The sequence below is a fragment of the Leucopleurus acutus genome, assembly GCF_964270905.1.
Source record: "Leucopleurus acutus genome assembly, chromosome: 17".
Lineage (NCBI taxonomy): Eukaryota > Metazoa > Chordata > Mammalia > Artiodactyla > Delphinidae > Leucopleurus > Leucopleurus acutus.
The window spans coordinates 35,270,382-35,293,800 of NC_139159.1; the positions used below are offsets into that span (position 1 = coordinate 35,270,382).

The 23,419-nt window shown below is 44.6% G+C and overlaps 1 protein-coding gene across 1 annotated transcript; it reads left to right on the top strand.

Moving 5' to 3' along the window:
* Positions 1 to 8,911: 8,911 nt before the first annotated feature.
* Positions 8,912 to 20,838, top strand: LOC309973981 (metabotropic glutamate receptor 7-like; the record flags this gene model as incomplete). The annotated part of the gene is made up of 3 exons (XM_082858441.1): positions 8,912 to 9,430; positions 18,703 to 18,784; positions 20,747 to 20,838. The coding sequence occupies 2 exons, from the start codon at positions 8,912 to 8,914 to the stop codon at positions 18,736 to 18,738; spliced, it is 555 nt and encodes a 184-aa protein (XP_082714567.1). The 3' UTR covers positions 18,739 to 18,784; positions 20,747 to 20,838.
* Positions 20,839 to 23,419: the final 2,581 nt, after the last annotated feature.

Consider the following 23,419-nt stretch of genomic DNA (forward strand, 5'->3'; position numbering starts at 1 on the left):
CAGCGCGCTGTCCCCGCGACCCAGTGAGCGGCCCTCGTCCTGCGGGGAAAGCAAAACAGCAGCGGGGTGGGTGCGCGCCCAGAGCTGCCCCTCTCGCAATTGATTTGTTCAGGGATGACTTCTTGCGTTCTAGTTAGATGTGACTTTAATCGAAGTGCTTTCCTAAGGCGATTTATCACAACTGTGAACAGTCAGTCTGCACAGCTGCTGCTCTTTTAGGGAAACGCACAGGCTCGGGAGGCGGAGGGGCTGGCGCGAGCTCCCCTCTTTCCACGGACCGGCCCGCGTGCCCCTCCCCACCAGAAATATGTGCGCCGCGTCCTCAGAGGCCGCCGCTTCTGTGCTCTGGCTCCTCTGCTGTTTCTGGCTGCTGAACAGCCATCTCCTCTCTCCTGGGAGGGGCAGCTGGTTTCCTTTTGGGGCGCTCCCCTTCTCCCCGTCTCAGCTCCTGCAGCGGAGACGAGGCTGCCCCTCTCTCCCTGCACGCTGTGGGCTGGGTGTGCAACCCGGCTCGGGCCACAGTCCCCCACCGTCCCCGCCGACCCAGCGCGGCGCCCACCACAGCCGGCAAAGCCCACACGGGGCGCCCAGTTAAAGCTGAACCGCAGATGAAAACCACGACTTTTTACGGTGTCTTCAACATTGCATGCAACATACTTCTACTAAAAAAATTACTGTTTATCTGAAGTTCAGCTTTAACGAGGCGGGCATCCTGTATTGTGTCTGGCAGCCTTCTTGGTTGTAAAGAAAATGTTTGTCCAGAGCAGGTCAAATTGGAATCAGCCTAGGACTTTTAACTGGAGCTTTGGGGAACAAATACTTAAAAGGTATCTGTTGGGACTGCTAGGCTGGTAGGATTCATGCTTGCAACTGCTGGGAGCCAGCTTTGCTATCATGTGGGGAGAGCTGCTTGAACTAGAAGCCAACACCACAGAGAGCAGACCTGTTTCATTTGAACAGGTGGATCCAGCTGTTCTTGAAGCTGGCCCGGTGGGTGGTAGAGGTCAGGGTGCTGATGGCCAGGAGGGATAATAATTTCCTACCCCTCAAATCTGGGAAGTGAAAACAGCAGGGCTGAATGTGCCCACGGGGCATGGCTTCTGTTCAACTGGAAGAGTGGTGAATGACTATTGGGTGACAAAAACAGTCGGTCTACTATATTCTTACTTTGTTTGCTAATTGTTTTGCTGCATGTAAACTCTTTGTTGCATTAGCTCTTGTTCATGACATCATGTCTGGAGACAGGGTCTGATAGACTTACATGTGGAATTGGAGACTTCAATTTCAAATCTGCCTCTGCCTGGTTGAGTGGCTTTAGGGTTCTCGTAACCTCTACGAAGTTGAGTTTCTGGGTCTGAAACCTAAGGACAGAGGTGATCGTAATCCATTTGGGCTGCTATAAGAAAATACCAGAGCCTGGGTAACTTATGAACAACAGAAATTTATTTCTCATAGTTCTGGAGGTTGGAAGTCTAAGATCAGGGTGCGAGCAGATTCACAGTCCGGTGAGTATCCTCTTCCTGGGTCACAGTTGGCGTGTTTTCTCTGTAACCTCCCATGGCAGAAAGGTCGAGGGACCTCTGCGGGGTCTCTTTTATGAGGGCACTAATTTTGTTCATGAGGGCTCTACCCTCATGACCTTATCACCTCCCAAATGCCACACCTCCTGATACCATCACTTTGGGGGTTAGGATTTCAACATATGAATTTTGGGGGAGGCAAATGTTCAATCTATAGCAGAGGTACTTTCCCCATAGGATGGGGGAGAGGGAAAGTATGTAAGCACCTGTCATAGGGCCTGGTGTGGAGCAGGTGCCCCATACAGATGTTATTACAAAATATTGAGTATAGTTCCCTGTGCCATAGAGGAGATCCTTCTATCTATTCTATGCCTTCTTTGAATGACCGTAGCACTTGTTGTCTGTATCATTTTTATGTCTGTTGTTGCTTTGTGACTGAAAATGAAAAATTTCTATTTGTCCATGTCCTGGCCCTTACATAAAAATGTGTTCATTTATCTATTTCATATTTATTGACTACATCTTAGACACTGTGTTAACTGCTGGTTCTAGACGTTAGTAAAATATAGACCTTCCTGCTCAAAGGGTCACAGTATTTGTGGGAAAGCAAACAATGAACAACCTATGTCTCTAAGAGCTTTGTACTTCCCAAAGAGAACACACCTCGTAGGTACAATAAATCCATGTATCATACGTAAATGTATAAATAGTTAATGGGATTATACACCTGAGATAACTGCTTTTCGATTCTGAGGAAATGATGATTATATTTCACCAGGAGCTCAATACCACTCTGAGAATGAGGGCTTAACCCCCGACTTGACTCACTGCCTCGCTTTCCTATATAAAAATACACAAGTCTGTACATACGCTCTAGAAAAAGGCTTATCTGGCATGAATTTCAGATAGCAAGAAGAAAACTTCAAGAGGTTCAGAGAAGCATCCAGAAGCTCAGATGACTGTCTGGCACTAATACAACTTGCTTGACAGGAAAATAGAACTGTAAATCTCACAAAATTAGATGATCTTTTAAGAATTTCAAAACCTCCTGCTATTAATTGGAAATCCTAGAAGAATAGCTTCTTTTAAAATGTACTGATAATATGCTTTACAGCTTAATATTCAGAAGCCTATGTTTTGGCTAAGTGAGCTTCAGGAAGGAAGGAAATTTGCGGTTTACCTCCACTTACTTTGGAACCGCTGGTTCCAAACATCTACTTCTATGCACAGTCATCTTATCATCTGTAAAATGGAGGCAACTCTAAGACAACAGAGTTACAGAGATGTTGCACAGCTCCATGTGTCATTGTCTTCATTTGTTTCAGAATACCAATAACATCTAAGCGACTACTGAAAGAGTGCTATATTATTTGGGGTCATCTAGTGCAGCTCTGTCAAAGTAAAGAAAAGGGACCTAGAATGACTATAATTTTCCCAAGAGGACACAATTATTTTATGGTAAATCTGGGACAAGAACCCTGATCTCTTGGATCCCATTCCATTGTTCTTTCATTGGGTTCTGAACAACCCAGAGAAATAAAGAGAAATAAAACTCCTGTGTGCTGTGTCACTGGTACAGGACACGGCAAGATTGGAATTGGAGCACTACATATTAAGAGGTATCTGAGAAATTCTTCAGACTAATTGAGATATATACCAGGTACATAGAAAACAGTATGTTTTATGAAGATGATTCTGTGCAATGAACAGAACTGGTAACACACACTGGAAGGTGAATTCTCATTTTCTGGCACCTTGAAAACGCCACCTCAACATACACGTTAAAATAAACATTTGAACTGGGTCATATTTAATTCTGCATGCTCTTGTAAGTCAGCAAAATATTCCATATATCATTTAAGTTGTCACTCACTTTTTAACTTGACTTTCAATTTCTAAAAGTCTTTCCAAACATAAAACAGAGGTGGGAAAATGGTATATGGGAAGCTGCAGAGATGAAATAAGCTTATTTCATTAGGCATAAAGATGAATATCCAAACAACTTCTTCATGGCTGAAAGTGTCCAAATCTACTGTCTTCATTTTGTAGTCAAGGCTTCCGGAAAAATATGCTAATGCATTCCTTATTACCCGAATGCCCCATATCAGTTTCAGTAGGTATCATTATATGTTATGGAAATTTTTCTCAGTGACAGTGAAAGACATCCTGGCTGAACATCCCCCTGCCCATGACACAGAGATGATGGTCTCAAGCTATCTTGAAGGCATTGGAGCCCACACTATCTGTTACTAATGTTAATGGAGGATAAAACTTCATATTCTGTTTGCTCTATATTTGTTCAATCACTTCTTCCCTTCATTAAACTGGATGGCCCATACTTGAGTCTGTAGTGCGTCTATCATTGGAAACTGAACAAAGTTTTCTTGGTTTTATTAATGTCATACGTTTCTAGGGAGGGTCTATTCAATAACTAAGTCTAGTTTCACAGTTACAAATAAATTATGATGTAACTTTGAATAAATTAAGCTCATCATAAAGGAAGGATACTGAGAGTTGCTACTACCCCTTCCTTGAGGGGCTCTCGTAAAGCGCTAAGTAAAGTAACAGAGGTGTATATGTATGCATATATCTTCAATGATATTTGTACAGACTTAAAAAGAACTCTACAGAATGCATTATAAAAACCTTAATGCTGTGTGTCCCTAGTTCCCAGCTCTCTCATTAGAACTACTTAAATGAACACAATCTTATCTGTTAGGATAGCTATCAGAGTACTCCAAATACTACTTCTTGCAGTACCCTGTCCCAACCATTTGCCATCCTCTTCCCATTAGTCCTCAAGTCAGAAGCCCCGAAGATCTGTTCATTAATTTATGAACACATTTCTTCATCCAGCCAAGAAAATTGATTGATCCCTTACCAAATTTCAGGCACCATTGTTCAGTATGATTTATAGGCATGTTCAGGAGACACAGCAGTGATTAACACAGATGAATATAGTCTCTCTTGAGCTGAGGGGGGAGACAAAAGTAAATAAGTAAATATAAAATCATAAGTATAGGGCTCCCCTGGTGGCGCAGTGGTTGAAAGTCCCCCTGCCGATGCAGGGGACACGGGTTCGTGCCCCAGTCCGGGAAGATGCCACATGCCGCGGAGCGGCTGGGCCCGTGAGCCATGGCCGCTGAGCCTGCGTATACGGAGCCTGTGTTCCGCATTGGGCGAGGCCACAACAGTGAGAGGCCCGCGTACCGCCAAAACAAAAAAAGCTATGAAAACAAAACCTATGGATGGAGACCTCCATGAAAGATGGAAGAGTATAATAATGGCCAGAGTACATTACTGTGGCAGAAGCAGCAGCCCTTAAGGAGGACAACTTTATAAATTACAAATTGGATTTAAATAGACAGGGAATTGAAAGTGGAGACATTATTTTCTGCAGAAGATGATGGACAGGGGAGAACAAAGAAAATAAAACTGAGATTGTTAGCAAAATACAATGCTAAACATATAAGTTAGGACTGAGTCCTTAACTTTCATTTTTATTAATGAGTGGGTGAGTATAGATTACTGACTACACAGAACCAAGCCTGGAAACACATTTTATATTTATGATCTTTGTGCCTAAAACTAGATTCTCCTGCAATTTAATATGACACTAGGACAATGACTGGCCAAGTTTTAGATTAATCACTCTTACACAAAGATTTTTCATTCATATAATCTCAAACAAATACTGCGTCACCAATTAAGTTCCAGATCCTATGCACTCTGGCTGAAGATATAAATATCTTGCAAGCCCAGCGTCACTCTCCTCTTTCTCTGGTAACAAATCACACTTTCTATTATGACAATGGCCCCAGTTATCGGCCCAGGAATAAACACTAGACTCAGGAAGAGCCAATTAAAGCCCTCCCTTAGAGTTGATCGAGAGCTTTAAGGTTAGAGTATTTCAATCTTATGAAATTTTTGTAAAACAAAATTATTTCAAAATCTACTAATTATTCTTTAAGTTCTAGAAACTGCATTCTGCGACTAAGAGGACAATTTATTTGCCGTCGTTTCTGCTCTGCCCACTTTATGTTTCTGTTATTGTGAGATAAAGGCAGTGGGGAATGGCAAACCAATTCTGATTCATTCAACACATGAGTGCTTCTTAGGTACAAAACACCATTCTGAACATTGTCCGAGGTAAAAAGATAAATAATACCTAGCCCCTTATAATACCTAGCCCCTTACCCTCAAGGATCTTCCAGCTTAGCAAGGGAAATAAAACATGCACACAGATGACTGCAACAAAAAGAAGATAATGATTGCTGCCAGATGTTTGGGGAGAATGAGGAGAGCAAAGAGAGAACACAGAATAAGGCAACATTCAACAGTCAGCCAAGAACTATTTGTTGAGCAATTGCAAGCTGTGACCTGGAAATGGAAGAGGAGAACATAGATCTTCACATGGGCAGGTGAAAAATCAAGTGTTATTACTTGTAACACAGCTCTTCAAATATATTTTTTGGCACCAAGTGCCTACTAAATAGCCTTAAATTAAAAACTAAATAAGGATACAGTCTCTATCAAATATAGCCTGAGGTACTGATGCCTAAATACTAGGATCACAGTATTTGTGTTCCCAAGGATGCCTTTCTATTGCTTTGCTTCTTTCCCCCTTTCCAAATTAGCTAATGCTGCCTTACCAGGATATCTATTTCGATTGTTCCAGCCTTTTTGATCCAATGTATTGAATAGCAGAATAGGTGAGTTACAAGAGGATTATTTTGACTTCAAACAACAGAAATAAAATACTATATAATTGAAAAAAAAGAGGCAATCTTTCAGGCACATGTGGATCCAGGAGTTCACATGTTCTAACCAGGTCCCTTTCTCTCTTCCCCACCCCTTCTTCTCTCTGCCTTTTCTCCTCTCTGGTATTTCTCATTATGGGATCCAAATATTTCCCTGTTTATGTGGGAGCTTCTGGCACAGCTGCGGGCTTATACGCTCGCAGCTCCAGGGCTGGCTGGAAGGGGCGGGCGCATCACAGCATAAGGTTGCACAAGGTGTGCACTTATATAGCAGGGCATCACATCTATGAGTGACGGATGATCACATTGTACACAGGGGTAGCTTCTCATAGTTTTTACATCACTTTTCTTGAAGATGGCAGTAAAATGGTATGTTTTTACAAAATCAAATAGTGTAACATTGTCCAAAAGATATACATAAAGCATTTCGAGGAAGGAGGCTCCTTTTTCTTTTAACTCCGGCACGGATTGTCTATTGGACAGTGGTAACCCTATGTCATCAACCTCGTTACTCCAGCAGAAGTCCAGGGATTAGCCCTGCATAACTCTTGTTAGCCTCTATTCCCTTCCTTGAACACTGTAGCCAGAAGGTTTTTTTCCTCCTCAAACCTTAAGTATTGAAACCTGGAGGAGGGGCATGTCTGAAAAGAAAATGATGGACTGGACTCTCCCTAGAAGGAAGATAAATGGGTGGTCAACAAGAAAAAAAATAAAATCCTCTGTACCAGGAAATGTTTGAAGTATTGTTTGGGTATCAAAAAACGGGTGCCCTACACATAAAGCAACAAAGGATATTGGTCTAAAAAGAACCCCATGGCCAAAGGCGCATGACCTATTTCAACAGAGGATTTGAAAGCTAAAAGTTAACGTGTAAAACATTCAATTCGATGTCATCATTTTACAGATGGGCAAAGTAAAACTCAGGCACAGGAACAGAAGTGCCAAGGTCAGACAGGTGGTTGGTGGAAGAGACAACCAACTTCCCAACTTCTGACTTTTTAGGGGTGTGTGTGTGTGTGTTGTTTTGTTTATGTGCAAGGACATTTTTCTTTAGTACACTAACATTACAACAGAAAGTATAGTCTTGTTTTGGTTTTCTCTGCGCCCTCAATTCTGTATAAGACAGTTTCACTGCACTCCAACAGAAAGGCTCAGCAAGAGTAGAGACCACCATAAGCAGTACACGTGGGCACCAAGGGCAGATACATTGCCCTTCCTTGTGTAGGAACTAGGGCCACTTGTTGCTTTAATGGGCCAAGTTTGGGCTGGACCTGCAGGAGGGGACACCTTTGAAAAACAGCTTCCTAACTGCACTACAACCTGCTCTGGCATCCTGATTCCACTCCCCAAACCCCCCAAATCTTCAGCCAGAAAAAAAAAAAAAAGAAGAATGGATCACTGGATCACTGGATCGATGGGGAGATTTCTGTCTGCTCCTCCTACTGCCACCTCTTTCTTGCTATTTCCTGCCCGAGGAAACCTGACATCAGCCCAAAAGCATCTCTGGAAATGGGCAGGAGGGAGCCTTACACCTGTCAGCGCCAGAGAAGAAAGTGCGCTCTGCAGAGTTCTCAGTTGTTCCACCTCTTGCGATGAAAGGAAGAAAAGGAGCGAATCCGCCACAGATTTACTGGAGACCAGGGTTACTTCATCCGGCTCCGGCCACAGTAACCCCTGAAGACCAAAGATGCATTTCCATTCCCAGCATTTCTTGTTGGCGTCTTTCCCTACAGGCTAGCCCAGTGCCTGGCCCCGGAGAAGTCTCTGCGTAAAGGTTCTTTAGGTCATCAATCAGCCTCCTGTGTGTATGTGTGTTTTTCTTAGGAAAAACTGGCACAGACGAATTAGCAGTACAGACTGGGGTCTCCCTACTACCCTTCATGCTTGGCGGCATCACCTTCGACTACCTCGCATTCTCCCGGCGCTGACAGTCCCGGCTCCGGACCTCAGGGTTGGAAGCAGTCAGCCCCAGCTAGAACCGCCCTGTCCGGGGCTGATGCCACCCTGTGCCTAGAATGTGCGTGTGGGTGCAGGCGGGCGAGCGAGCGGCTTCTACAGTGAGACCGAAGCAGGAGCTCAGCCTTCGCCTGCGACCTGCAATCCCCAGATTCCCTGGGGACCTCGAAACTCCGAATCGGAGGTACTCCCCCCCCCACAGCCGCCCACCCATTCCCTCCCCCCTTACCTCAGCACGCAGCCCCTCCCTGCGTGATGATGCAAAACCGTGGGGAGGGTGGGCGCTGGGAAGGGTGGGGAGAGCCTGAGAGCGAGCGAGGGTGGGAGGGAGTGGGCGGAGGAGGAGAGGGAGCCGAACGCGCATTTAAAGCGATAGCCATCCTCGCTCTCTCCCCAGTGCTGGGCTGTTGGAGAGCTCGAGCTGCAAGCCACCGAGCGCGAGCTCGAGCGCGGCGCGCTGGCCGGGGAACCCAAGAGCGCACGGCGCCCCAAGCTGGCAGGCGCCGCGGGACCCCCCACCCTCGCCGGCTGCCCTTCCCCGGGCGCCCCTACCCTCCTCGCCCGCAGGAGACCCTGGGCTTCCCCGGAGGAGCTCACCCCAAGGGGCCAGGACTCCGGCGAGCCCGCCACCGTCCCCTCGAGTGCCGCCGCCACCACCGCAGCCGCGGGAGCAGTATGGTCCAGTTGGGGAAGCTGCTCCGCGCCCTGACTTTGATGAAGTTTCCCTGCTGCGTGCTGGAGGTGCTTCTGTGCGCGCTGGCGGCGGCGGCGCGCGGCCAGGAGATGTACGCCCCGCACTCCATTCGGGTCGAGGGGGACGTCACCCTCGGGGGGCTGTTCCCGGTGCACGCGAAGGGTCCCAGCGGAGTGCCCTGCGGCGACATCAAGAGGGAGAACGGGATCCACAGGCTGGAAGCGATGCTCTACGCCCTGGACCAGATCAACAGCGATCCCAACCTGCTGCCCAACGTGACGCTGGGAGCGCGGATCCTGGACACTTGTTCCAGGGACACTTATGCGCTCGAACAGTCGCTCACTTTCGTCCAGGCGCTCATCCAGAAGGACACCTCCGAAGTGCGCTGCACCAACGGCGAGCCTCCGGTTTTCGTCAAGCCCGAGAAAGTAGTTGGAGTGATTGGGGCTTCGGGGAGTTCGGTCTCCATCATGGTAGCCAACATCCTGAGGCTTTTCCAGGTAGGGGGGCGCTCCCTCCGGGGCAGAGCGCGCCGTAGCTCCCCGCGCTCTTTATCCTGAAGGCTGGCTTGGACTCCAGGGGTGCGGGGTCTGGTCAGCCTTCGCTCATTTCCACCCTGGAGATCCTGCCGAATCCCTCCCACCTCACCCGAGGAGGTACTTGCCCTGCTTGATTCATTTCCCTTCCATCTCTCCCCTGTCCGCGCTCCACTCCATCCGGCTTGACATTCTGGATTTATGGCCCCATTGACAAGAAACAGTCTCCGAAAAACAAGGCGATGATTTAAATGGGTTTGCATTCCAGTGAAATATGGTTGCAAAACAGGCTTGTAAAAGTGCCGGGCTCCTGTGAGAGCCACTTAGGCGCAAAGAATATGAAAGATGAGAAGACGCCTAGAAACTAGGCATTTCTCAACTCCCCAGCTTCCCTGCCCCAAGCCGCCCGACAAGCTGCAGCTGCCTTGGAAAATTTCGAGAAGAGCTTAGGGAGGCAGTTCTTAAACCGAAGGCTAGGTCTTCACCTACATTTGGACGTGAATTGCCCATTTCGCTCGGGTTGGATTTCCCGACCTGTCACCTATCTCTGCGAGGGCATGGGGCGGAAGGCGTGGGGACTGTCCTCAAGCGGGGAGAAGCCACCCGCAGACGTGCCCCCAGGTGATTTGCTCTGGGCAGTTGTTTGCACCGTCTAAACCGCCTTTGCGATCCGGCCACTGGCAGGAGCCGGGCGATCAGCTTTCTACTCCTGCCAGCTCAGAGCCCGGAGGTGAGCTCATGCTAACTGCGAGACACAGTCTCTTTTTCTGCACCCACCCTGTGCCCATCCTTTCCCACGACCTCCCTAACGCAGCCCCCAACCCCAGTCCTGGGTTTTGAGGACGATTCTCAGAGCCAGACAAGAAGGCGCCTGGAGGGAGGCAGTAGGGTGCGCTGAGCAAGGCCGGGCGGTCCTCTAGCTCCGGGTACAGGCGGGCAACGGCGGAAGATGCGAGGACGGCGGATCGGGCCCGCTGAGCGGTGGGCGGTGCTGCAGTGCTCTCTCACGGCCTGCTCCCGCAGCCTCGGCCCCACGGCTCCTGTGCTGCCCTGGGTATAGATGGATGGCTTCTGGATGAAGAAATTGAGTTTCAGGGTCTGCGTGACTATGGGTTCTCTTGTTTCTCTGTCTTTCTTCCTGTGTGTCTCTCTCCTTGTGTCTCTTTCTCCCTGCTTTTTTTTTTTTTTTTGTCTCTCTGTTTTTATGTTCTCCCTTTCAATTTCTGCGTCTCTTTTCCTTCTCTACCCCTATCTCCAAGTTTTTTGTTCATCTCTGTCTTGAAGTGATCCTTTCCTAATGCACAGCTCTCTCCCTGCCTGGTAGGACCCAAGCTCAGTTAGTCCCTTCTCCAGATGTTCTGGCTGACCCTTATGCTCCCCGTAGCTAAAAAGTCGGCTCCCTCTCAAGTGCCTTTCCTGAAGCATGTTGGGTTTCTGGAGGGGACTCCTTGTGAGATTCAAGCTGTCACTACATCAGCACCCAGGAGTATGAAGTTTGTGTTTGTGCCAGAAGGAGGGGTGCCTGTCTAAAGCTGCAGCCTGGTATGGCCCCTCTGAGCCTCTGAGCATCCCTAGCACCTGTTGAGTATGCCACCTCTAGATGTTTGCAAGGCCAAAAGTGCTTCTGGGCAGCCTTCACTTTGAGGTAATGCTTTCAGGAAGAGCCTGGGTTGTCGTAAGCAAAACCCAGAAGCACTTCCTTTACCTCTGAGCTTAAACTAGAGAACCTGAGGAGGCAGCGCTGCAGGGAGGATGAGGCCAGAGGTCACCTGAGAAACACAGGGGCAACTCACAGTATTTTTATTGGAGCTCTGGGGGTTGAAGGCACATTTGCTGTTTGACATTTAAAAAATTATTTTGGTGCCTTCACTTGGAGCTTGGGAGCTTGCAGATGGGCCTGCCTGTCGAAAAAAGAGTGAAATCTTAAAGTCAAGAGAGAGCTTGCAGACTAGGTGAAGGATTGTGTTTGCTGAAAAAGATTCCAGGGGGAGCTGATTCCTTCTCTGGTGTGTGGATCTGAGGCACTTGCAAGAAAAGAGAACGCTTGCCTTATGGTTAGTTCCCCCCTTCCCTGGGCTGGGAAGGAAAGGAACTGAATGCCAGCATTAGCAGTGTGTGTTGGGACCAAAACCATTCAGAGAAAACACTGTCATTTTCCTCTAATTTGCAAATTGCAGCTATTCATGTTGGATTGAACAGCTGAGGGAAAAGAGCCCCCAGTTTTCACCTGCATTTATTGAGAAGAGGCTGGTAGTAGGAGGGATGCACCAACTTGTAGCTTGTGCTGCAAGCTGGATATAAGCTTGGTGTGAGCATCCTGGTTAACCACTGCCCATGTTGAAATATACAGAGATAGATTCCAACAATCTCTTCCAGTAGCCTTATTTTTGCGTGTGATCTTAGAAGCTCCTGGCATGTAAGTCCAGCCCCCAGTTTCCCAGCCTCTGTAAACCTGCAAAATGAATAGAGAGAATAGTGGAACACAGACCCCTTGTTCAAAGACACAGTCACTTTAGGGAAAGAGGAAAAGAACGGGTAGGTGAATCTTCTCTGGGATTGCAGGGTTCAGCTCAATGAAGACTGTCCTGTATAAAAGAAACTCCTCTAAATGGTTGAATTCTTAGCTCTCCAGAGATTTGAGTTTTCTTTTCCCCAGTCCCTGTGGGTTGCTGTGGGGAATGTGCCAAACCTATCATTTGAGATAAAAATTTATGGTGAGGTAAGCTTCTAGGCTGGGGGAAGGAAGACTTAGTGACTGAAATGGGGGATGCTAAGCACTGGGGGGCAGGAAGGAACAAGGAGCTAGTAATGGATGTAACAAATGCTGCAGCTGCCAGCAAAGCCTGGATTGAACTTCCTTCCTGAAAATGAGGACCCGGGCAAGAATGACCACTCAGATGTAAACAGTGTCTCTGACTGGGAATTCTCATCTGCCTGCCGGTGGGCCAGAGCTGAGCAAGTCCTTTCTCTCCTCTGTATGCACACTGAATTGGTTAGTAAGTGACATGTCAGAGGACAGGAATCATATTCAGTGGATCTTTCAAATCCAGGAGTTTGAGGCTAATGAAATTAGTGTGTGGCCAGGGCTCTGCCAACTAGAATTAAGTCACTGCAGCCACCCTGCAATGCATTTTCAGCCTGAAGGGAGCATCAGGGAGGAATTTCGGGAGATTTGTTTCTGAGCCTGTACCAAATAATACTCTCCTAATGCTAAGAAAGATTAAATGTAAATTAATATTGACTACGAGTAACATATTTAAAAAATAATCGCCGAGTGGGGGATGGCTTAAAGTGGAGAGATTATATAATATGGTGTGCAAAGAATAAATCTCCTCTGACCACTGTTTCATGGGCTATAAGTAAGATCTATTACAATGGAAAGTAATGGGAACGTTTTTATTCAAGGCTTCTCTGCTATTGACTTGAGAGCAAACACTCTGAGAGTATAAATTACTCTTGCTATGTGCTGACTCTGAATGAACAATATTTCATGTGCAGTGACATGGTCTAAGCTATAGACTTGGAATTGAATGGCATCTGTTTCAATTGTTTTGTTCTCTCAAGAGCAACTAGATAGAAAAAAGTGGTCAATTTGACCCTTGTGGGAGCGTGTTGCAAATCTAAACCTGTGTCCCTCATACCATAAATGAAATACATTTGTAAATTTGTGTTTTCCTTCTGTTCATTGATGCTTGAGTATAATCTCAAACTTTGGCAGCAACATTTTATACATAAGTACTTGGTTTTCTTCCTTTCTTCTTTCTCTGTCTCCTCTCTCTCTCTCTCTCTCTTTCTCCATCTTATGTAATTGGATAGAACTGGGCACCTAGGATGATGTGGTGTTACTATAGTGGGATTTTTTTTTTTAAAAAAAACAACTCTAACTTACCCTTTTAAAAATTTCATAAATACAGGTGTCAGTGCCATTTGGAATAGTCTCTATAACAATTTCTGTCTCCACATTTACTGTGTTTCAGCAAATTTACCTAACAGATGGTGAGTGGGCAATTTTTAAAGGGGCATTTTTTAAAAGAGCGGAGAGGGAAGGAATAGAGACAGGCACATACTATACTTGAAGTTACCTCCACGTGTATTTTATGTGTGTAAACCCATACAATTAAGAAGTCTTTGGATGTTTTATCTTCAAGAATAATTCAGATACTGGATTACTTGAATATCATAAACATTTAGGGTTTAACAGATTTGTTACATATAGACGTTGTATCATGGATTTAAAAGACCATAGCAAGCGGGCAGCGGCGGGCGGAGCGACCGAGGGGCGGCGCGGGCTGGGCGGCGGGTGAGGGGGTCCGTGCTTCCTCGTGGTAGAGGGCTGGGGTTCGCCGGGGACGCCAGGTTGCTCCGCGTTGCCAGGTAACCGAGCGCTTGCCCCGCGCTCGCTCTTCCGCCCGGGCCGCCCTCGGCGCCGCCTGAGCCGCGGTGCGGGCTGCGCGGGGCGCCGGTTCCGCGGAAGCCTGGGTCGGGCGCTGCGTGCGGGACTCTCGTCGCTCGTGGACGGGGCGCGAGCGCGCGGGGGACGTAGGGCGCCGACCTGGGCCTCCTCGGCGCTCCGGCTCCGCTCAGGGCGCCCGCTCAGGGGCCTCCGGCGCGAGGCCCCCTTCGTGGTCAAGATGGCGGCGCCCAGGCGGGCCGCGCCGAGGTGAGCTGGAGCATGGCCTGGAGAGGGGCGAGTCTGCCACGCCCAGGACTTGGACCCCGGGCTGGTCTCCCGTCTCCCAGGGAGCGGCGGGTGAGTGGGCGCGGCCGCGCGTAGGTTCCTCTCGTGGGGTGGTCAGCTCTCCGTGCGTCCGCAGACTTCTGTCGTCTGATAGATCTGGGGTGGCCCAGGTTGGAGGCGAGGGTGCTTGATGGGGGAAACCTGAGGGGTTTAAGGACTCTATTGGGATCGTTTCAGACCTCAGTAAGAAGCTGAGCAAGTTTCCTCCTGACTCTCTTCCCGGCTAAGTTTTCTCCCTTCTCTTAAGGCGCCAGCTTTTCTGAATCACCTTGTTACCCGGGGGGATACAATTGGTGGTTCTGACCGTGGAACGTAGGACCCGGCGCGGGGAAGCCTGAGCTGGTTCTAGTTACTTTGTTTGCAAAGCACTTGTCTTGTCTTTGGAATCTTTGTGTATGTAACCAACGTTGGGAAGAGCCAGCGTTTTCTCCTCCAAAACACTGCGAGGGGTAACTTTATACGTAAGAAACAAGTGGGCGTTCACATCCATCTCTTTTCCAACCATTGAGTTTTGGTTGTGTTTCCTTTCTTTAAGTTTGTCTCGTTCTGAAGTGATAACAAAACAAAAACAAAAACAAAAACAAGGCCATAGCGAATTACACAAAGTATACTCTAGTCTCAGTCCTGCCATTAATTAGCTTAAGTCATTTAATTTTTCTAGGCCTCATTTTTCTCATGTGATGTTTTTTCTTTGAAAAAGTATAGTTTCTGGAAGTCTCTAATCTCTGTGTCATAGTTCAGCTTGGAGAAAACCTGTTCTTATCCAAACTCCATGACATTGTATTTCCAGCTCCAACTTTGGACTTTGAGTGAGTTGGGGGCAACCTTTTAAGGATATTTTCACACAGCTTTTTTAGTTAATATCAGTCTAGCTGACTTGTCATACTCAGACTTTCTCCCATATTCTTTTACCAGTGTGTTCCTTAGTCATATATATAAAGACTGTTGTGGGAAAAATGACCTCCTGGGTCAGCTTACTGCGTGGTCATCGACACAGGGCAGGGAGTAAGATTCTGTGGATTTTACAGAAGCAGATACAGGTTTCATTATCCATGTCCTCTCCCCTTTCATCTTACAAAAACAGCAGGCTTTTCTTGGAAAACTGCCAGATAATGCCATCCTGCCTCCTGACGGGCCCCGGGGATGAGTCGCCCAGGGACTGAACTCCAGTAAAGCAGGTGATTGGCTCATGGGTAGGCATCTGACCTCGGCTAAGTCTATCAGACTCCTCCCCAGGACTTTTGTCTCAGAGCAAAATGGAAGAATTGTCTTTTCTCTCTGGAATTTCTAAGCTGGGGAGATATGACTCTGGGACTCCCAGTGACCATCCAGCACAAGAAGAGACTTTCTGTAAAATAAAGTCTTGCAGAGGTAAGCAGGGCTGAGCGATGTAGAGAGAGCTGGAACCCTGCTGATACTCTGGAACGTCCAGATCCAACTGTATCTGAATATGGCTGCATCCCTGAATTTCTAGTACTTGTTTGTTGAGCTTGTTGTTGTTGTTTGGGTTTTGTTTTTAAATTTCCTTTGACTATTTTGAATTTGTTTTCAGCCATGTGCATTTGAAAGCATCATAGCTAAAAGAGCTAATTTCCTACGTTAATGTCACGTTTGCTTCCTTAAGTGAAAAATAATATCCGCTATTTTCTTTAAATAAAATCCTTCTAGCTCAGGTTTGAGATATTCAAAACTCTGCCTCCTACCCCCCTCTTTTCCAACATTTACTATATCACCTTGAAGCATTTGTGACCACATCTTTCCCATCTAGACGCAGTTGAGAGAGAGAGCAAAGACTTCTGATATAAACTGCAACCTATACGCCTCCTACCTGGAAGCTTTAGAACATACTTGATTCTTGTCATTAAAGCAAATCTTTTGTTGTTGTCTCCAGGACACAGAAGCATTTTCATGGCATAATGGAGTACAGAGTACATTAAGCCTAACTCTACTTCTCATCCTCTTTTACTTTAAATAGGCAGAAAAGAACCATCTCAAACACATTTTCCCAACAAATAAAATACATATACGATTATGTTTAGAAGACGTTTATGCAACATATAGTTAGACTGATTAATTAATGGACCTTTCGCCAATTGGCACAGTAAATATATATGTTCAATGTGCTCAATTAAAAAGAAGACAATAACATATTTTTACAGGTTAATTATCTGAGAAGAGTATTGTGCCAGCACACTTGTTACTACAGTATTTCATGTTTGACAGGTAATCTTCTTTCAATTATATTTACTGCTAAATGTTTTTTGGATCAAGCTATTAAATTATAAGGTCAAAAGTAAAATGATATGAAATTACAATGATAAAGGGACACATATCCCACTTTATGAGAATAGAAGTTCTAATTTCTTTTCAGTACTACTAGTAGTGACCACAGTACTAATTTGAGCCCTTACTATGAGCCACTGTGCGCATATACATTTAGTTCTTACAGTAGTTCTGCAAAGGGCATATAATAATCCACAGTGTAAAGCTGAAGAAAGTGATTCTCATAGCTGAAAGTCACATAGCTGGTGAGTGGCAAAGTCTAGATTCAAACTTAGAGTCGTCTGACAATGCCCAGGTTGTTGACCACTATGTACACTGCTCAATTGTTGCACCAATAAAGAAGTGCTTGAAATAATTATAGATTTGCCTACCCCGAAACTGCAGTGATTTAAAGACATCAAAGTTGCCAGTTGCTTAACCACATCTACTCACAGTAAGAAATTACATTTTATTTCATTTCTAAAACAAGATTAATTCTGCAGGCCCATAGAAACTTGAGCACACAAATCCTACCTCCAAATGAAAGATGCTTGTTTTCCATTATTCAGCAGATGGCCCTGTACAGAGGCAATAAATATATAGTAGAATTTTCATTCAAATAAATGAGAAGAGAGGTTTCTTCTTGTCCTGATTCAGTGCCCATCATTATGGATTATGATGGCTCTTCCCAAACTTTACTTCATTCACTCCACTCTTTCTACAAAACTCCAGTAATGGAATCCATCATTCAGATATATGTGCAAAGCGAAAGGACTGTATTAATACAGTTGCTGAAAGTCAAGTTGATAGAGCACAGGAAATACATCCTAATAAATGCAACATTAATGTTTGTGTGGGCCTTGGAGTGAGGGGTAGAAGAATTTTCAGTTTAATGGAATATTTTGCCTCTTGCTATGAAAGTGTGGCTTAATAGTCTTGTAATTGGTCATTTACAGAATCCTCCATCTGTGGGTTTCATGCTTTCTTTACTCTGCAGCTGTTGATTCCTTCTCTTGTTCTGGATGGAAGGTAGCAACGAAGCCACTTCAAAGGGCTGAGCCTGCCTTTTTGTGTTATTGTTTAGATGAAGATATTTCCATTTATTAAAGCACACTATTTAAACATTTTTATCATGTTTCAAACTTGACTGTGTCCTGAAGGTATGAGCACAGGCAGACATAATGGGGGATGTTTTCCAGGAGAGAACATACCCTTATCAAAGGAATTATCAGAATTTTCATGTATGGATTGAGAATCAAATTCTGGAGTTAGACCTGAATTTAAATTCATACTCACAACTTATTACCAGTCTCATCTTGATCAAACGGTTACCACACTTCTCATCAATTTCCTTATCTTTGAAAGCAGAATAAGAGAAGTATGCCTGGTGGAGTTACACATAAAGCTCATCTGATAGAATATTCATAAGGATTTTGCACAAAATATACATGGAAATATTTTAGCACTGAGTTTAGCATACGATTCGTCTTCAATACATTTAAGAGCTATTATTTTATTATTATTATGCTATCATTAAATATCACTATTACTTAAATGTCATTATTGCTAAAATTGCTGTAAAACTACCACAATAACCCATGATGAATTCCCCTCTTCTGTTTCCTTTGTTTAAATGGAAAATATATATATAAATCTAGACAGAGAACACTTTAGTGATCCTATTCAGTGGAGTGAGAATTTCCATGGCACTGATTAAAACAAATCCTGAATTGCATGGACTTAAGATAGCAGAGAGGGGCTTCCCTGGTGGCGCAGTGGTTGAGAGTTCGTGACCCGATCCGGGAAGATCCCACATGCTGCGGAGCGGCTGGGCCTGTGAGCCATGGCTGCTGAGCCTGTGCTCCGCAACGGGAGAGGCTGCAACAGTAAGAAGCCCGCGTACCGCAAAGAAGGAGAAAAAAAAAAAAAAAGATAGCAGAGAGGCTAAGAGATTTGAAGTTAGACATCCCCAAGTGTGAATTCTACTGTGACCCTCTTCTAGCTCTAGAACCTTGAGGAAGTTACTTAAACTTTCTGAGCTTTACTACTAGTTTCCTCATCTGTATCTTTTTCAGGACTATTTATCAAGCATCTTCCTGTTCTCTATGCTTGGACGTATCAATGAATAAATTAGACAAGAGCCTTTGCCTGCGTGCTCCTTCTTGCATGCTTTCTCCCTCCTTACACTCTCGTGTGGAAACGGATGTTATAAATAAATTCTATGCTTTGTCACAAGGTTGATGGGCGCTACGGGATAAGGAAAAGGATGTGAAGCTCACTGAAGAGGCTTGGGTTGGGAGTGCTGGAGGAGTGTACAGGTAGGTTCTGATTTTAAATAGGGTAGTCAGGGTGGATTTTATAAGTTGACATTTGAGCAAAGACTTGAAGTGAGGGAGTTGTCAGAATGTATGAGGGGGAGACCACTTCGTGGGAGCAAGAATAACCAGTCCCAAAACTCTAAGGCAGAAATATGCCGGGCAGCTTGGAGGAATATCAAGGAGGCCACCCTGGCTGACTTAGTCAGTGGGGAGGAAGAGACAGCAGGAGGGCTGGAGGTCAGATATGTGATGGGATGGATTGGGTAAGTCCTGGGAGGCCATCACATGCATTGTGTCTTTTACTCTAAATGTAGGCAGCCAGGGGCAGGATTTTAGCCGAGGTGTGGCATGAACTGTCTCTTGTTTGAAAAGCATAACTCTATCTGTGGTCTTGAGGATGTGGGGAGAGAGTGGAGTCAGGGAGAATCTCGGGAGGTGACTACAGGATCCTCGAGGTCTATGTTGGTGGCCTGCACCAGGCTGCTAGCGGCTGGTAATTCTCAGAAGTGGCACATTGGGAAGGTTGTGACAGCATTTCGTGGTAGATTGAATGCAAGAATGGAAAGGAAGAGGGGGTCAAGGGTGAATTCGAGATGTAGGGCCTGGGGAACTGGAAAGGTGTGGTTACTGTCACCTAAGATGGAAAAAGTTTGGGGTAGAGCATGTTTGGGGGATTAAAGACCAGTTTTGGAGGTATAAGATTTGAGATGTTTTCGTGACATCCAAGTAGAGATGCTGAGTACACAGTTGGATACACAAGTCTGCAGTTCTGAAGAAAGGTCTAAACTAGAGATACACTTTAATACAATGGAGATATTAAGAATAATTACATGGAAGCGCTATTTTAAAGATAAAATGAAGTAATGCAATTAGCACTCTGTCTTCTCAAAACATTTAATAACTGTTAGCTAAAATAATTACCTGAAATGAAAAAATACCTATAGTTTGTTTTGTTGTTTGCAGTAAAAGTGAATAAAATGTCACAATTATTTTAATAGTATTTGTGACACAGTAGTTTTAGTTAAGACACCATGACTACAAACATTTACACTAAACCTTTCAGTCTCCTGCTTTTCACTCTGATAGGGTACTTGGAACCATATTTTGTAAGGTTTAAGTTAGTTGTCATAGGGTACCTCTTTAATTAGAAGTAATTCTGAACTGTCTAGTTCCATGCAGTTTTATATACATATATGTATAATTATTATTTTATGATTTATCAAACTCTGTTGAAAATTTGCATCACTGATATACATTAGAATTTAAGCATTTACCCAGGTACTCAAGGAAAAAAATGTACTTGTCTTGTAATTTCCATAGGGGTACTTACTTTCACATCTTCCCTTCACTTTGCAATTGCAAACATGGCAGGGGAAATATTATCTTACTGGTCTTTGAGTTCCCCTTAGCTATCTGCAACTCCTTAAACAGCCTTTGTGGCTTAACCAAAATTCTCTTCCATCTTCATTCCGCTAACAGATATTGGTCTAAGCATGTACTTATACTAAAAAATGCATGACCACGTTGTCTCTACACATCTATAATTTTATGTTAACACTATCATTATGTAAGCTGTACTTTAATTGTAATTATAACAGATTTTATGTCAACACACATCCATTTCTAGTGTTCATCTGGTGTTCAAGGGGAGAGCAGCATGTCGTAAATTTTATCAAAATATAACATCTGAAGAATAGAACAGAGGGTAATTGTGTAATTCTGTATTCACTCTAATTAAGTTCAGTGGAGTTGGCATAATAGAATTAAGATGAAAAAAAAAAGACATCGAGGTACCATGGCTCCCTCTCCTAACACACCCTTTTCGTATCCGAGAGCAGAGACTCAGCACCTTTCTGTACAGAAATGGAGACAGGAAGGGGCCAGAGGATGAATGACAGGCACGAATGAGGTGGAACTTTGAAGAGCAACATGGAAATGAAATACTTCTTTTGTATTTGGTAGGTGGGGAAAATGTACCAGCGTGTATGCCTACTGGGACCACGTTTTCCAGAACAGTTAAGCCCAGTGTCAACTGTGCTGTCCCACCTTCCTCATAAGTAGGAACATACTGTTACTTGAATCTTTGCTTCCTGTTTCTTGATAGCTGGTTGAGAAGATTATCACAGGAAGTGCATCTTGTTAGCAAATACACTGTTTTGAAATGATTGACACTCACTGAAGAGTGGCAACTCCAAGCTTGCTCTCTCTTGATCTTGGACTATTTAAGTCTGGAGTGCAGGAGTGGGTTATGGGGAAAGACCATTGGAATTCTTATGTCTTCAGCATAATGGTTATAGCATAATGGTTAGGAGTGTAGGTGCTGGTTCAAATCTCTGCTTTCCACTTGCTAACCATATGAGCTTGGGCAATTTACCTGATTACCTGAACCTCAATACTCCTGCCTATAAAATGATGTTAATAATATTTCATCCCCATAGACTTGTTTTCAATGTTAACATGAAGTCACTTACGCCAAGCACTTAATACAATGCCTAGAGCATAGTGAAGTCTATTATTATTACTATTACTACTACTACTACTACTACTATTATTATTATTATTACTGTCACGATGCCATGTGCTATTTTTCCTATGCCTTATTCCATTATCTTTTGCCCTGTCCCCCCATTTCTGTCTTGTTTCTGTACAAGGGTAGGTTTGTCACAGAGCATTTTCTTTCCCTAGTGTCTGACTCTTAGTCATCAAGGTGACTGGTCCACGACCCGACATTCATTGCTGCTCGTTGAAGCAACCCATTTTGAGAAGGGGAGTTGGATATTGATGCCAAGTTGGGTTAAGGAGAGAGAATTTTCTCTCTTCTGCACTCAGAGAGCTAAGTGAAATATTCAGGCCTCAGAAGGAGAATCAGGCAAAGGGCAACATGCTTAATTTCATACCTTAGTGATTAAGAACAAGTCAGACAGGCTGGATTTGAACTCATTTCCGTCATGTACTGACAATGGGATCTTAGGTGCTTTTGTAACCCGTCTGAGGCTCAGTCAACATCTGAAAGAGACGAATAACATTATCAGGACCTAGCGTATAGCCTCCTTGTAATAAGTGAGTAAATCCTTTTAAAACGTTCAGCACGTTGTTTGGCATATAAACACGTAATAAAATTTAGCTTCTTTGACTACTCCCGCTGCTAATATTATTAAGTAGCTGAGCAGATCCGAGGCCCATTTTTTTCTTAGATTGCACATAATCATTTGGACAACCAGCTCACATTGATCAACCGTTGCTTATATATAAACCCCCATGAACCCAAAGGTGCTTTAACTCTCTCCCAGTCAGAGCCTGTTCTGGGGGCAGAAGCAACACCGGCACTACCCTCGTCATCTTTGCCTTTATTGTCACTACACTCGCCTGCCGTACTGAGCACTTTCTGTGTGCCAGGCACCAAATTTAGCCCTGCGTATGCACTGTATCATATAGTTCTCACACTCAGGTGGGAGACATTATCATCGTCCCCAATTTTCAGATAAAGACGCCGAGGTGTTGGAAAGGTAAGAAACTTGACCCACAGCAAGAGATGGAGCCGGAGTATTCAAACCCTTCTCTCTGACCTCAAGAACCCTTAAATATTAGCATACTACTACATCCTGGTAAGAAAATCTGCTTCCAGCCACTCTGGTGAGAGTAGAAATGATTCTCAGTCCCCACATTCTTCTATTGCCCATGCCACCCTAGCCTCAGGACTAGGGGGGAAAGGAAGTAATCTCTTCAAAGAGCAGCCAAAGGGAACCTACTCCCTTCTGCCTTTTCGTAATCAACTAACCAATATTTTATTTCCTTCTTAAGAGTCCCCACGTGTTCCTTTTGGTACTTAGCTTGGCCTTTTAGAATTCTGACATTCTGTACATGACTCATCCACTGTATTTCATGTTAATTTATTGAGGTCAAGTATAGGGTCTTACTCATCCTGAAGTCCAGTTATCCCCTGTCACATCTAACTCTGTTCTTTTCTTCTTGTAGGACATCTGCAGATATTTATTTGAATTTTGTTGAATTGTTCTCATCAATAGTACATTAAAAGTTATACAGAAAGTGCTTTCTTATAAGGAAAACCATCTAAATAGATTTCTAGCTCTTTACTTTTTATAGCACTATTGTAGAGATTATAGATCTCCAGGTAATATTTTTTAGATTGAGTTCTTCATATCATCTTATTATTTTTTTTTGTTAACATCTTTATTGGGGTATAATTGCTTTACAATGGTGTGTTAGTTTCTGCTTTATAACAAAGTGAATCAGTTATACATATACATATGTTCCTATATCTCTTCCCTCTTGCGTCTCCCTCCCTCCCACCCTCCCTATCCCACCCCTCCAGGCTGTCACAAAGCACCAAGCCAATATCCCTGTGCCATGCGGCTGCTTCCAACTAGCTATCTACCTTACTACATTTGTTAGTGTGTATATGTCCATGACTCTCTCTCGCCCTGTCACAGCTCACCCTTCCCCCTCCCCATAACCTCAAGTCCGTTCTCTAGGAGGTCTGCGTCTTTATTCCTGCCTTACCCCTAGGTTCTTCATGACATTTTTTTTTCTTAAATTCCATATATATGTGTTAGCATACGGTATTTGTCTTTTTCTTTCTGACTTACTTCACTCTGTATGACAGACTCTAGGTCT